This window comes from Stomoxys calcitrans, chromosome 5, assembly GCF_963082655.1.
Source record: "Stomoxys calcitrans chromosome 5, idStoCalc2.1, whole genome shotgun sequence".
Classification (NCBI taxonomy): domain Eukaryota; kingdom Metazoa; phylum Arthropoda; class Insecta; order Diptera; family Muscidae; genus Stomoxys; species Stomoxys calcitrans.
Window position 1 is genome coordinate 94,243,811 of NC_081556.1, and position 16,977 is coordinate 94,260,787.

General features: G+C 38.2%; 1 protein-coding gene across 2 annotated transcripts in view; it reads right to left on the reverse strand.

Annotated features, from left to right (window-relative positions):
- Nucleotides 1-2,754: 2,754 nt before the first annotated feature.
- Nucleotides 2,755-16,977, reverse strand: part of LOC106087500 (ras-related protein Rab-3) — a 122,553-nt gene continuing 108,330 nt past the window's right edge. For both annotated transcript variants that reach the window (XM_059368552.1, XM_013252555.2), the window contains exons 2-5: nucleotides 11,885-12,109; nucleotides 11,483-11,601; nucleotides 11,221-11,392; nucleotides 2,755-3,803 (exon numbers count right to left, since the gene is read on the reverse strand). In XM_059368552.1, the coding sequence (XP_059224535.1) occupies nucleotides 3,657-3,803; nucleotides 11,221-11,392; nucleotides 11,483-11,601; nucleotides 11,885-12,109 (663 nt within the window). In that variant the 3' untranslated portion in view covers nucleotides 2,755-3,656. The remainder of the gene's footprint in view (nucleotides 3,804-11,220; nucleotides 11,393-11,482; nucleotides 11,602-11,884; nucleotides 12,110-16,977) is intronic.

Genomic DNA, 16,977 nt, shown 5'->3' on the forward strand with positions numbered 1-16,977 from the left:
GATCGCATTAAGCTAGCCGCTTGAAATTTTGCACAGATACTTAATATTGATGCAGGTTGGTCGGTAATATTGATGCAGCTATACCTAAACCTGAACCGATATGGCCCATTGCCATATCGGTTCAGGTTTACGTATAGCTCCCATATAAACCGATCTCCCGTTTTGACTTCTTGAGCCCCTGAAAGCCGCATTTACCATTTACCCAAAGATATTTATATGTGCGTGGGATTATATTTGCGGCATCCTGAAACTCATTCCATGCCATTGCAGAGACCATCTTATTTTATCCGTTTTTATCCGATTAAGTGTCATTATACCCAAAAAACTTTTGTGCTTTTGTCATATTGTCAGAGGCCATTTGTTGTTTTATTCATGCTGTGGAATGCTTGTGCCCCTAAAAGTAGGCACTAACAGTTTATAATTCATTTAACCTATGGCCACTTGAGAAGTAAAACAAAGTATTTGAAGAGAATTTCTGATTTCTTTGTTTTTTTCCATACGTTTCGGTGTTCGAAATTTTGCACGTATTTTTCTGTTATGACTTCCAATAACTGTGTCAAGTACGGTCGAAATCGGTCTACATGCGGATATAGCTCCCATATAAACCGATTTCCCGATTTGCTTTTTTAAGCCCCAGGAAGCCGCAATTTTTGTCCGATTGAGCTAAAATTTTGCATGTAGTGTTCTGTTATGACTTCCAACAACTGTGCCAAGTACGGTCGAAATCGGTCTACAAGCGGATATAGCTCCCATATAAATCGATTTTCCGATTTGACTTCTTGAGCCCCTGGAAGCCGCAATTTTTATCCGATTGAGCTGAAATTTTGCATGTAGTGTTTTGTTGTGACTTTTAATAACTGTACCAAGTACGGTCGAAATCGGTCTACAACCTGATATAGCTCCCATATAAACCGATCTCCCTATTTGACTTGACGATTTAGCTGATATTTTGCATGTAGTATTCTGTTGTGACTTCTAATAACTGTACCAAGTACAGTCCAAATCGGTCTACAAGCGGACATAGCTCCCATATTAATCGAATTTCCGATTTGACTTCTTGAGCCCTTACAAGCCGCAATTTTTGTCCGATTTGGCTGACATTTTGCCCATAGTGTGCTGTTAAAACTTGCAATAACTATGCTAATTACGGTTCAAATCGCGCAATATCCTGATATAGCTCCCATGTAAACCGGTCTCCCGTTCATCCTTGTTCGGTTCCTGGAAGTATGTAGAATAAAATAAAATTATTCCCTTCAACAAAATTTATTTTGTATAAATTTATAGCAGAATCCATGGTAATGGGTTCTCAAGATTCGGCCCGGCCGATTTACTGATTTCTAGAATTTTCAAAATAAAACTAACAAGTAAAAGCGTGCTAAGTTCGGTCGGGCCGATTCTTATATACCCTCCACCATGGATGGCATTTGTCGAGTTCTTTTCCCGGCATCTTTTCGTAGGCAATAAAAGGATTAAAATAAGGTTTGCTCTGCTATTGCAGCGATATCAAGATATGGTCCGGTTTGGACCACAATTAAATTATATGTTGGAGACCTTTTAAAAAATGTCAGCCAATTCGAATAAGAATTGCGCCCTTTGGGGGCTCAAGAAGTATCATCGAGAGTTCGATTTATATGGGAGCTGTATCGGGCTATAGACCGATTCATGATACCCACGTATGTTGATGGTCATAAGAGAATCCGTCGTACAAAATTTCAGGCAAATCGGATAATAATTGCGACCTCTAGAGGCTCAAGAAGTCAAGATCCCAGATCGGTTTATATGGCAGCTATTTCAGGTTATGAACCGATTTTAACCTTATTTGACACAGTTGTTGAAAGTAAGAATAAAATATGTCGTGCAAAATTTCCAAATGGGATAGGAATTGCGCCCTCTAGAAGCTCAAGAAGTCAAGTCCCCTGATCTGTTTATATGGCAGCTATATCAGGTTATGGGCCGATTTGAACCATACTTATCGCAGTTATTGGATATCATAACAAAACACGTCGTGCAAAATTTCATTCCAAGAAGTCAAGAGACCCTCTAGAGGCTCAAGAAGTCAAGACCCAAGATTGGTTTATATGACAGCTTTATCAGGTTATAGACCGATTTGAATCATATTTGGCACAGTTATTGGATAACATAATAAAATACTACGTGCAAAATTTCATTCCAATCGGATAAGAATTGCGCCCTCTAGAGGCTCAAGAAGTCAAGACCCAAGATCGGTTTATATGACAGCTTTATCAGTTATGAACCGATTTGAACCATACTTGGCACAGTTGTTGGATATCATAATAAAATACTACGTGCAAAATTTCATTCCAATCGGTTAATAATTGCGCACTCTAGAGGCTCAAGAAGTCAAGACCCAAGATCGGTTTATATGGGAGCTTTATCAAAACATGGGCCGATATGGCCCATTTACAATACCAACCGACCTACACTAATGAGAAGTATTTGCGCAAAATTTTCGGACGGATAGACGGACGGACATGGCTAGATCGACATAAAATGTCGCGACGATCAAGAATATATATACTTTATGGGGTCTCAGACGAATATTTCGAGTAGTTACAAACAGAATGACGAAATTAGTATACCCCCCATCCTATGGTGGAGGGTATAAAAATTAATACTTAAATTGAAGTTTTTTTTTTTTTTTTTGAAAAGAGGAATATAAACAAACACCGATTTTTAAACTCCCTTACCAGGGAAAAGTAGAGTGCTAAAATTTTGCCCATAGCTATGTTCGTCTAGTTGTGTATAATTTAGTTTATTGATTAACATATAGTTTTATTTAAATGTATACATGTCATTTGTATTAGAGGATTACTGTTTATTATTATAATCGATTCATACGACATTATTTGGATTGTTTTTTGGTTTTTCTTTGTATTTTCTTTTTTGTTATTGTAAACAATGATTAAGGGAGCGTTTTCGTTTCCTTCTGCGCTTAAATTCAATTTGGATTTTAGTTTTCCTTCAAAATTTTGGAAATTTGGATTTCCTATTTTTTCATGAGACAATACACTGACAATAATCATAATAATAATCATAATAATAATACAATAATAATGATAATTAATGGTAGTTTTATTACGTTATTTGTTGCTTTTTTTGCAGTAATAATAATAATAATAATCATGATAATACATAATGTCCATAATAATCCAAGAATAATGTGATTAATTATTATTTACTGTTTGTTTTTTTTTATATCAATCATAGTAATAGTTACACAAATAATATGATTATATGACAATTGTTACTATTTATTTGTTTATAACGATGCATTTTTTTTACTTAAAGTTTTTTGTTTTTCTTTCCACTTCCTTTAAATTTAACTTATGTTTATAGTTTGTTTGTTTTTTTTTATTCTTTATATATAGAATTATATTATTTAATAATTTGTAAATATGTATAATTTTCATATTAATCAGTTTTTCTGTTTTTTTTGTGTTTTGCCTGTGAGGGAGAAATGTATTTCTTTTGTTTTCTTTACTTGATTTTCCTTAATTTATCATCTTCTGCTTATTTAACAAAAAAAAAAACAATTTTATTTATTTTATTATGCTGTGTTTTTGTTTTTTTTTTTCTTCCACTATGTTTTCGTTAAATGTGGGGTATACTTTATATTTAGACAGCAGGAAGGGCATTTAACAATTGCAATTTGCGTTGGGTGTGCCTTGAGGTTGATCGGTCAGTCTTTGCCCTTTCTGGCCTCCGCCCACTAACGTGGGATCGGCATCTAAACTTTCAGACATTTTATCGCATATAATATCCACCAAACGTTCGAAGACAGCCTAAAATGGGAAAATGCAAAAAAAAATTACAAACAATAAAAAAACAAGTTAAAAGTGTAAAACACCTTCCATCAAAATCCGGTGAAAATTACATACCTTATGTCCCATTTTTGGGCCCAAGACCTTAAATCGTGATATCGGTCTATATGGCTGCTATATACAAATCTTGATCGATCTGAGCCAAATTGCAGAAGTATGTCGAGGGGCTTAATCTAACTCACTGTCCCAAATTTCGGCGACATCGGACAATAAATGCGCCTTTTATGGCCCCAAAACCTTAAGTCGAAAGATCGGTCTATATGGCAGCTATATCCAAATCTGGACCAATCTGGTCCAAATTGACGAAGGATATCGAAGGGCCTAACGCAACTCACTGTCCCAAATTTCGGCGATATCGGACAATAAATGCGCCTTTTATGGGCTCAAAACCTTAAATCGAAAGACCGGTCTATATGGCAGCTATAACCAAATCTTGATCGATCTGAGCCAAATTGCAGAAGAATGTCGAGGGGCTTAATCTAACTCACTGTCCCAAATTTCGGCGACATCGGACAATAAATGCGCCTTTTATGGCCCCAAAACCTTAAATCGAGAGTTCGGTCTATATGGCAGCCATAACCAAATCTGGACCGATCCGGGCAAAATTGACGAAGGATGTCAAAGGGCCTAACAAAACTCACTGTCCCAAATTTCAGCAAAATCGTATAATAAATGTGGCTTTTATGGTGTTGGCATCACTGTTCTTGAAAAGTTGACTTTTTTATTGCTTTTCAATCGTTGTGAAATTAAATTTAAATATTTCGGTTCTAAAAAGCGATTGTGTCTCAAAAACCAATTGTTTACAAAAGCTAAATCTAAGGTCACTTGAAATTGTTCAAATATGCCGCCTACAAGCAGACGTAGTGTTTTAAAGAAGAAAAATGTCTGTGTTGAGTGCAAATTGGAGGTGGATGAAGACGAAGAGAGCATTGATTGTGATAAATGCAACAACAGTTTTCATGTTGTTTGTACGAAGCTTAACAAAAAGCAATTCCGCCACTTGCTTGCACATGAAGATGAGGAGTTTGTTTGTCATGTATGCGACAGCAGCAGCAAAAGCAACAACAACAACAGCAATGGATCTGTAGCAGCTGAATTGAATGCTATGAGAATGGAGTTAAAGAAACTGGATGAATTAAGAGAAATGAGAGAGACTATGATGTTTATGTCGAAGCAGTACGATGACATTCTGAAGGGTGTAAGCGAGAACAAGAAAAAAATAGATCTGGTACAAAAGGAAAACAAGGAACTAAGAGCAGAAGTGAGTACACTAAAAGAGACAGTGAAATTTCTAAACAATCAAAGAGTGCAGAATGATTGTCTGATAACTGGTATCAAACCAACTGAGAATGAAACAGCTGTTGATGCTGTAATGAAGTTGTCATCTAAATTTGGCGTTGAAATGAAAGTTGATAACATTTCTGATGCATATTTTCTTAACAAGAAGAAGAATGATAGCCAGACTGTGGTCGTTAAATTCAATTCGAGAATTGCAAAATCGAAACTGATGGCTGTTAAACCTAAACTAAAAGCTCAAGAGGAATCTAAAAATATCTTTGTTAGTGATTTTTCAAGCAAAGAAACCATGAATTTATTTAAATACGCAAAGTCATTGAAGAATGTTGGATTTCGGGCTATTTACACAGCAAATAATAAGGTTTTCGCAAAACGGAGTGAGTTGTCTAAGCCAAGACTTTTGAAGAATGAGGATGAAGTGGATAAATTATTGGCAGAAGCAACTACGCATCAGCCCCAGAAACGTCGATCCCAGCAAATGATGATACGTGTAGAGGAATCTGACAACGAGTATGAATCACCATCATAAGTAGCTTTTAAATATTAAAGAATTTGTTCTAATATTTTATATCTTTTTTTTTTTTATGATGAATAATAATTATATATCTAATCTTTCGGATTTCAATAATATACAAATTTCAAATAGGAAACTTTTCAACGTATTTTCTGTAAATATTAGAAGTATATCTTCAATAACAAAATTTAATAGATTTAAAACTATGATTGCCAAAATTTCTGCTTTGCCTACGATAATTGCGGTCCAAGAAACTTGGTTCAAAATGGATGTTGTTGGTATATATAACATTCCAGGATATACATCTGTTCATTGTTGCCGATCTGATGGTTATGGCGGAACATCAGTATTTGTTAAGGAAAATTTGCATTTTACAGTTTCTCAATGCAAAAGTGAGGACTTGATTGATTCAATTGCTCTAAAACTCCATAATGTTAAACTGCACGGAAAGCCAGTCACTTATATTTCGTTTTATAGATCTCCAAAATGTAATTCATCCAAATTTGTTGATTTTTTGGAGCAATTACTTTATGCGTATGGTAGAACACCTTGTGTTTTAACTGGTGATGCGAATGTTGATGCGCTGCATAACGAAAATTTCAGTGCTGTTTCGAATATGCTGTCGAATTATGATTTTAGAAACTGCCATGAAATGATAACAAGACCTGTTAGCCGTACTTGTCTTGACCATGTGTATTCGAATATTTTAGGGTCCATGTCAATCATGGCGGTTGGATGCATGTTAACTGATCACAATTTAATTTACTGCCAAGTGAATATTGATGAACAGTTAGATAATATTGTCAGACATAATTACTCCTTTTGCGATTATGATAAATTGAAGACTACTATTGATTCCCACCTTCAGACTCTTTCTCTCTTGGGAGCACCCACCGAGGACCTTAATAATTTTGTTACGCATGTAAAAACTGCTGTAGATTGTTCTACCGTCACAAAACCCCTAAATGTAAACCAAAGAAATGCCATTGCACCATGGATAAATGGGAATCTCTTGAAATTGATTGACTATAAGAATCGATTATTGAAATTAAGAAGGAAATGTCGCAATAATGACAGTATAAATAGCCAATTGAAAAGAATCAGTAAAGTTATTAGAAATTCGTCAAGAAATTCAATGAATAATTACTATATAAATAATCTGGCTGACATCAAAAATAATCCAAAGAAAACATGGCGCTTTTTAAATGAAACTCTGGGAAGAAATATTAAAACACAGCTATCTTTTAAAGATGATGATGGTAATATCATAACGAATGATAGGAAGAAGGCCGAGTTATGTAACACTTTCTTTCTTAAGTCTGTTATAAATCTAAAAAATATGATACCGATGTACCCAGGAGACAGTTGCAATTCATTGGGAACCCTATGTTACAACCAAAACCATCTTGATTTACATTTTACCACACAAAGTGAAATAGAAAGTGAAATCTCAGCGCTTAAATTAAATAAAAGTTGTGGTCATGATAATTTGCCGCACAACGTACTCAAAGTTTGCAGTAGCAATGTCAATCATTATTTGCTGAACATTTTTAACAGCATGATAGCGACATCAACTTACCCACAAAGCCTTAAGATACATAAGGTAATACCCATTCCTAAGGGTAGAAATTCAACAGTTATTGAAAATTTAAGACCTATTTCTGTGTTGCCATCTATAAATATTATATATGAACGAATTATTCATCGGCAAATGGCTGCATTCTTAGAAACGAACCGAATACTTACTGATTGTCAATATGGTTTTCGCAGAGGATGTGGAACTGACGAAGCTGTTATTAATGTACAAAACTATATATGCAAAATGTTGGATAAAGGTCACAATGGCGTAGTAGGCATCTTCTTTGATTTATCTAAAGCTTTTGATATGATTGATCACAACATTTTATTAAAGAAGCTGGAATTTTATGGCATTCGCGGTAGTGTACTACGGCTTTTCAAATCTTATCTGGTGAATCGAAAACAATTTGTGCAAATGGGGGACAGTAAAAGCCAACTGGCTTCTATTGAACATGGTGTACCGCAAGGCAGTGTACTAGGCCCGTTGCTGTTTTTAATCTATGTTAATGACCTATGCAATTTGGAGCTAAAAGGACGGCTATTTATGTATGCGGATGACATATGTCTTTTTTATCCGTACAAGTCCACGACCGTGGTTAAAACTTATATGGAACGAGATTCTGCATTAATTTTTGAGTATATGCGACTGAACAAATTGTTTATAAATAGAAAGAAAACTAAATTAATCAGATTTAAACCATACCCTGGCCATAATATGGACTTTAGCATCACTGTGGATGGAGAAACTATAAACGAAGTGAATGTTGTCAAATATTTGGGCATATATATGCAGTCAAACCTTAACTGGAATCATCACATAAATCAGCTAAAGTTGAAAATATCTCCAGCACTTGGATTGTTGTATAAGTTCAAATACAAGTTCGACGAAAGAACCAAATATCTAATTTATCAAACATTAATACAGAGCCATCTTAACTATTTGGCTGTGGTCTATGCATACAGGAACACAGGCGAGTTAAAATCATTGCAAAGGCTTCAAAACAAAGCTCTGAAAACTGTTGCAAACTTACCATTACTTTATCCCACCGTTTCATTATACGACAATGTTTTTCCAACTATTTTGCCAATTCATGGAATTTATAAGTTGCAGCTTCTTCTGTACGTATATAAATGCATTCACCACATAGGGCACCACACAATTGAATTTAATCTAAACCAAGTTTCATTCAACACCCGCAACAATCAACAGCTGAGAGTAGCATTGTGCCGCACAGAGACCACAAAACAGAGAGTAGAATATTCTGGCAGTCATGAGTTTAATGATATACCGAGCGATATAAAGTCTAACCCAATTTCAATTTTTAAAAGATTGCTAAGGAATTACCTTAAAACACAAACTGAAACACTTTTGTAAATTAAATTAATTTTCTTCTAATAAGATCATTAACCTTTAACATCGTTTAATATATTACTGATCAAACATTGTATTAAAATAATTGAATTTTGTTATTTTGCCAACTAGCCTCTATTATGCCTAATGGCGCTGAGGCGTTTATAAAAACCAATTGTAAGTTTTATAACGTATAAGTAAAAAATAAAAAAAAAAAAAAAAAAAAAAAAAAAAAAAAGCCTTAAATCGAGAGATCGGTCTATATGGCAACTATATTCAAATCTGAACCGATCTGACCCAAATTTAAGAAGGATGTCGAACTTCCTGACACAACTCACTGTCCCAAATTTCGGCGACATCGGACAATAAATGCGCCTTTTATGGCCCCAAAACCTTAGATCGAGAAATCGGTCTATATGGCAGCTTTATGCAAATCTTGATCGATCTGAGCCAAATTGCAGAAGTATGTCGAGGGGCTTAACTTAACTCACTATCCCAAATTTCGGTGACATAGGACAATAATTGCGCCTTTTATGGGCCTAAGACCTTAAATCGGAGGATCGGTCTATATGGCAGCTATATCCAAATCTGGACCGATACGGGCAAAATCAACGAAGGATGTTAAAGGGCCTAAAACACCTCACTGTCCCAAATTTCAGCAAAATCGAAAAATTAATGTGGCTTTTATCGGTCTAATACCCTAAATCGGAGGATCGTCTATATGGCAGCTATATTAAAATATGGACCGATTTGGGCCAAATTGAAGAAGAATGTCGCTCTCCCAAATTTCAGCAAAATCGGATAATAATTGTAGCTTTTATAGGCCTAAGACCCTAAATTGCCGGATCGGTCTATATGGGGTCTATATCAAGATATAGTCCGATATAGCCCATCTTCAAACTTAACCTGCTTATGGTCAAAAAAAGAATCTGTGCAAGGTTTCAGCTCAATATCTGCATTTTAAAGGCTGTCAACAGACGCCCTGTTGACAGACGTCTGTTGACAGACGGACGGGCGGACATGGCTAGCTCGTCTTAGATTTTTATGCTGATCAAGAATATATATACTTTATAGGGTCGGAAATGGATATTTCGATGTGTTGCAAACGGAATGACAAAATGAATATATCCCTATCCTTCGGTGGTGGCTATAACAAGTTAAAAGGCATTAAGTTCGGCTGGGCCGAACTTTGGATACCCACCACCTCGGGTATATATGTAAACCCCCTTTCTTCACAATCCGTTGACAATGCACCCAAATTCGGTACGGACATTGAGTGGTCTAATAACTGTAAGTCAATGTTCAATTTTGTAGAACAAAATATTGGTCGTTTTTACAGCTATATCTATATATAAACCGATCTGAATCATATGGGACACGGATGTCGGAAAGCCTAACATAAGTCACTGCGTCAAAATTCAACGAAATCGGATTATAAATTGCGCTTTTTATAGTGCCAAGACTTTGAATCGAGAGATCGTTCTATATGGCACCTATAACCAAATCTATACCGATCTTGACCAAATCAATATATCAGATTCTTGACCAAATCAATATATCAGGTTCTTGACCGATTTGAACTGTACTTGGCACAGTTATTGGAAGTCATAGCGGAACACTACATGCAAAATTTCAGACAAATCGGACAAAAATTGCGGCTTCTAGGGGATCAATAAGTCAAATCGGGAGATAGGTTTATATGGGAGCTATATCTAAATCTGAACCGATATAGCCCATTTGCAATCCCCAGCGACCTACATCGATATTAAGTATCTGAGCAAAATTTCAAGCGGCTAGCTTTACGCGATCGTCCGCTATCGTGATTTCGACGGATGGGCATGGCTAAATCGACAGAGAATGTCATGACCATCAAGAATATATTTTTGTTCCGTCTGTTCTGAAAGAATTCTGAACGATGCAAAGTGGGAGCAAATAAAAAAAAAATTAAAATATATGCCATATGAGAACGGGTTGATATAATTCTATAAAATTTTAAATGGTTAGAGCTGAGGTTATAGCGACTGTAGGGCCTGTCAAGGCCCTAAAGTTGGCCACCTAGGTATTTCGAAAAATTGTTCGGACTGCCAATCTTCATTTATGGTTTGATCTTCAAAATTTTGAATTGGATAGTTCTCGAAAATCCATACAAAAATGTCCGATTGAGGTCTACAATATCTCCACAGGTTTCGGAGATGGTTAGGTTAGCATAAGCTAACCTAATTGGGAAGATGAACCATCCAGGGCACTTTAAAAAGCCCAACGACTTGCGAATGTCCAAGTGGAACTCCTTGTGTCCTACAGTCTCATCTTCTACGATGTCCCTACAGATTCTACAAAAGTCGTTGCTGGCCACCTTCAGTCTGTCCGACATGTTTTCCGATTAGACAGTGGCCTGTCATGACGGACACAATGACTGTTCTTAGCCATTCCATCACTTCCTTGATAGCAAGGATATACACACTGCAGTGGTCGATTAACCTTTTCGATATGACCAGTTCTAGATCTTTAGAGTACACCCCAGAGCCTATCTGGTCATTTATTTTAAAACCTTTCCGTATAGAAGTCACCCTCAAGAAAATCCTTTGAAAATTCCTCCATCGTCCTTTGTAACACATTATCCCTTACTCTAATAACCTTACCTTAACATTAACATTTTCTTTGGCCGATGTTTCAAAGAATTCCACCCCCAGTTGATCGGCCAACTGGCGGCCACGCTCAAAGGAAATCACTCGCTGGTCCTCCATGTCACATTTGTTGCCCACCAGAATCACTTGTGCGTTATCCCAAGAATAAGTTTTGATTTGAGTTACCCTGAACCCAGGCAGAAGGAGAAAAAGAGAACACATATTAGAAATTACTCACACAAATAACTGATAGCAACGAATGTGGGGAGACACTTACCAATCCTGTACAGAATTAAAGCTGTCCTCGTTTGTGACATCGTACATCAAAATGAAACCCATGGCGCCACGATAATATGCAGTTGTTATTGTTCTATAACGCTCTTGGCCGGCAGTGTCCTGGACATGGTGGAATGAAATGAGACCATTTGTAAGACAACACAGCGACAAATAATGGCAAAGAAAACAAAAACAAATGCAGGAGGAGTTGAGGAGAAAAGCAAGCAAACAAACAACAAGAAGATGAGGAAAAATAAGGTTCTTATTGCTTTTCGGGGGGGAGGGAAGGGAATGGGGAAGGAGGACATATACATTTACATTTAAATTGATAAAACGTGTTAAGATTTCTTTGCAAGCGTTACAAAAATTTCCATTGCCTTTATAGCCAGGGACGTGCACTCACCCATATCTGCAGCTTAACCCGCTTATCATGCCTGAACACTGTTTTCACTTTGAAGTCAATGCCAACCGTGGACACAAAGGCAGATGTGAAACTATCATCGGCATAGCGGAAGAGGAAACTTGTTTTGCCCACACTTGAATTGCCAATAATCAGCAATTTGAACATGTAATCGAAATTTTGATCGGAAGCATCTTTTTGCCATTTTGGATCACCGGCACCAGCCATCTGTAATCAAAGGAAAGGCAAAAGGTAAAGTTAATCAGTTTAAGAAAGATTGTTTTTTTACAACAAAAAAAAGAAAATATATTTAAAGCAACAACAACAATCTTATATATAACAAGTAAAAAAGGCGTTAAGTTTGGCCGGGCCGAATTTTGGATACCCACCACCTCGGGTATATATGTAAACCACTTTTCATCAAAATCCGGTGAAAATTGCATACCTTTTGACCCATAGCAGTTATATCGAAAACTTGAACGATCTAGACCAAATTGCAGAAATATGTGGAGGGGCTTAACTTAACTCTCTGTCCCAAATTTCGACAACATCGGACAATAAATGCGATTTTTATGGGCCTAAGACCCTAAATCGGAAGATCGGTCTATATGACAGCTATATCCAAATGTGGGCCGATCTGTCCCATAATGCAGAACTATGTCAAGGGGCTTAACTTAACTCACTGTCCCAAATTTCGGCGACATTGGACAATAAATGCGCTTTTTATGGCCCTAAGACCCTAAATCGGAGGATCGGTCTATATGGCAGCTATATCCAAATATGGACCGATCTGAGCCAAATTGACGGAGGATGTTGAAGGGCCTAACGCGACTCATTGTCTCAAATTTGAGCAAAATCGGATAATAAATGTGGCTCTTATTGGCCTAAGACCCTAAATCGGAGGATCGGTCTACATGGCTGCTATATCCAATTATGGACCGATCTGAGCGAAATTAACGAAGGATATCGGAGGGCCTAACACAACTCACTGCCTCAAATTTCAGCAAAATCGGATAATAAATGTGGCTTTTATAGGCCTAAGACCCTAAATCGCAGGATTGGTCTATATGGCGGCTATATCCAAATCTGGACCGATCTGCGCCAAATTGACGGTGGATGTTGAAGGGCCTTACACAATTCATTCGGAGGATCGGTCTCTAAGGGGGCTATATCAAGATATAGTCCGATATAGCCCATCTTCGAACTTAACCTGCTTATGGACAAAAAAAGAGTCTGTGCAAAGTTTCAGCTTAATATCTCTATTTTTGAAGACTGTAGGGTGATTTCAACAGACAGACGGACGGACATGTCTAAATCGTCTTAGATTTTTACGCTGATCAAGACTATATATACTTTATAGGGTCGGAAATGAATATTTCGATGTCCATCCTTCGGTGGTGGGTATAAAAATCAATTTGTGTTTCTTTGTAGGTTTGTTTGTTTGTTTGTGTGTTCCTTATAGACTCAAAAACGGCTGAACCGATTTTCATTTTCACAGATGGAGAGTTTGGGCCCCCGGTGAAAATAGGGTACTACATTTTTTTACATCCGAAAGGAGGGCGGACCCTCCCCCATACCCCAATTTTCCAAAACCTTAGATCTCAGAGATGTGTCCATCGATTTAAACGAAATTGTGTATGCCACCTTATGGTACCCCAAAAACACGAAATTGGTAAAAAATTTTGGGGTCAAATAACCGGGGGGACGCCCTATCCCAAATCCCACCCGAACGGACATGTGCACTAATTGGGACAATATGGGTATCAAATGAAAGGTATTTAAGAGTAGAGTACGAATTTGGTATACAAATTTCACTCTTAAATTTCGGGGGGGGGGTCCCTCACCCCCCCTAAAAAGCCTCAAGAGGACACTTTCAACGCTTTGGACAATATGGGTATCAAATGAAAGATATTTGAGAGTAGAGTACGAACTTGGCATTAAAATGCTACCCTATGTGTCGCGAGGCCCCCCACCCCCAAAAACACCATCCAATAGGAAACTTTAAACGCTTTGAGTAATATGGGTATCAAATAAAAGGTATTTAAAAAGGAAATACAAATCTGAGACAAAAAATCATTTTTTGGTGTTTGAGGGCCCTCCCCACCAACCAAACCCCCCAGCAGGAGAAATTTACCGATTGGGAAAATATGTGTATCAAATGAAATCTATTCAAAAGTAGAGTCCAATGCTGATATAAAAATTTATTCCTTGGTGTCTCAGGCGTCTCCCCACCCCCCAAACCCAACAACAGGACATGTTTAACGATTGGGACAATATGGGTATCAAACGAAAGATATTTGGGAGCTGAGTACACATCTGTTATAAGAATTCACACCACAGTCTATGGAGAATTACAGATGCGAGCCAGCTTTTGATTTGTCCACTGACTTGGTTGCCTGCAATAAGGGGAAAACCCCAACGATCTACAACCGGATAGTGATACATGTTACACGTTTCACGTTTCCAACGAACACTGACTACGTTAAGTCTCAGACTGGAATGTATCTACTCAGCGCTCTTTTTCGGGCCATTATAGGATACATTTCCTGACGGAGGCCCTAATATAGCCTTGTCCAGAAGGGATATTGGCTCGTAAGGTACTCAGGAAGAAAGGCAGGAGGTTTTCTTATAAGGCTAAGACAGAAAGCATGCACACGGCTGGTACGATAATCCTGGGCGGGTTAAGGAAAGAGAGGAATTTATAGATGAACTTCTATGGACAGTTAGAAGGCTCTAGTAAGGCATCTAGGTTGCGAAAAGTGGTCTCTAAGGTTCCCAGCATGCCTAACTTCCTGAGAAGAGAGAACGGGACCTTCATAGAGACGCATTTTGCAGTCAGCCTGGAGGAGTCCGACGATCGAAATATCAAAATACCTACAGGAAATGCTTCTAGGAAAGATTTTTAGCATTTTCCAGCCAGCCAGGAGGAGCACCACAGGAGATGCCTGTTCGCGATTTGTACTTCTCAGCAAATTATATAGGATGGACCGGACGCTCATTAAACTGCCAACTTTTTTTTTTTACTCAAAGCTCTGGAAAGAGTGAAAGACTTAAAGGTGAGTGAGGTAAGAGTTCCCAACGATTCTTTGGAATCTCGTGATAAACGTAGTCCTTTTGGATCCTGCTACTGACCCTTTTTGCTAGAAGATATAAGATTTCTTATTTTAAACTGCCGTCTTTGGAGAGGACCAGCCTGCAATGGTGGAAGGGAAAAAATACCTAGCTATAGTGCTCGATTCAAAACTTTCCTGAAAAACTGGTACCAGCAACGGCACCGACACCGACTCCTACTTAAATACTGAGTGCCAATCATATTCGAAATGAAAAGGCGAATTATAAGCGCCAACATCAGCATCTGTTCCCAGGTCAGGGGCGGCCGGAAGCTGGTGTCGGTTGGGGCGCTAGACCAGTAAGAGTAGACTGGGAAAAGTGTCAGACTGTATGGCACGAGGATTCGAAATACAATCTTGAGGATTATCTATTCCGAACGGTGAGATGGGCCGGTTAGCGATCAAATCTTCAGGATTCTCCTTCACGAGAGGGGAGATTTGGAGGCAGATGCTGTTTTTGAGAACGGAGAGAGACTGAGGAAGGTTTCAGACTACCTGACACAGGTACCGATTCGAGATGAAAAAGATAATAAAGAAAAATCTCGAATCGGTACCTGACACAGGTACCGATTCGAGATAAAACAGATAATAAAGAAAAAAAATCTGGATTGTCTTGCTAGGAGAGACCGAACACGAAGGATTCCTTGCACTTGAACAAATTCGAGATAAAGTCTTCGGGACTCAAGCTTTTTCGTAACGAAAGATTGGGAGTCAAATGATGTCTTTGAGGACGACGAGACCTCGGTTTTCATTGATGGCTCCAAGATAGAGGCAGGAAAGGAATTGAAGGTCTAAGTCAGAACAAAATCTGGGTCTTTCAAGCAGGAAAGGTGTCAGACTGCATGGCACAAGGATTCGAAATACAATCTTGAGGATTATCTATTCCGAAAGGTGAGATGGGTCGGTTATCGATCAAATCTTCAGGATTCTCCTTCACGAGAGGAGAGATTTGGAGGCAGATGCTGTTTTTGAGGACGGAGAGAGACTGAGGAAGGTTTTAGACTACCTGACACAGGTACCGATTCGAGATAAAAAAATCAGGATTGGCTATCTTGTGAGGAGAGACCGAACACGAGGGATTTCTCGCACTTGAACAAATTCGAGATAAAGTCTTCAGGATTCAGGCTTTTTCGTAACGAAAGATTGGGAGTCGAATGATGTCTTTGAGGACTACGAGACCTAGATTTTCATTGATGGCTTCAAGATTGAGGCAGGAAAGGAATTGGTCTAAGTCAATGTATTCGAATAACGAAATGACACTGAGTCTGCAGAACAAAAATTGGGTCTTTCAAGCAGGAAAGGTGTCAGACTGCATGGCACGAGGATTCGAAATACAATCTTCAGGATTATCTATTCCGAACGGTGAGACGGACCGGTTCGCGATCAAATCTTCAGGATTCTCCTTCACGAGAGGGGAGATTTGGAGGCACATGCTGTTTTTGAGGACGGAGAGAGACTGAGGAAGGTTTCAGACTACCTGACACAGGTACCGATTCGAGATAAAGAAAATCAGGATTGGCTATCTTGTGAGGAGAGACCGAACACGAAGGATTCCTCGCACTTGAAAAAATTCGAGATAAAGTCTTCAGGACTCAGGCTTTTTCGTAACGAAAGATTGGGAGTCGAATGATGTCTTTGAGGACGACGAGACCTCGGTTTTCATTGATGACTTCAAGATTGAGGCAGGAAAGGAATTGAGGGTCTAAGTCAATGTATTCGGATAATGAAATGACACTGAGTCTGCAGAATAAAAACTGGGTCTTTCTATCGCCATAACCGTTAGAGAACTTGGGAAAGGATTTGGCGCCTTGTCACTCAAACTTCATGTGGACGGCAAGATGGCATTTATGAATTTGGTTTCGGGGAGAGTGAGCTCGAAGGGCGTGGCGGAATGTAAGAATCCCTAAATAAACTACGCTCATAACATAGTGCTGTCACATGGGTTTCCGGCCACAATGGTATTCCGTGAAATAAGTAGGTGGACGA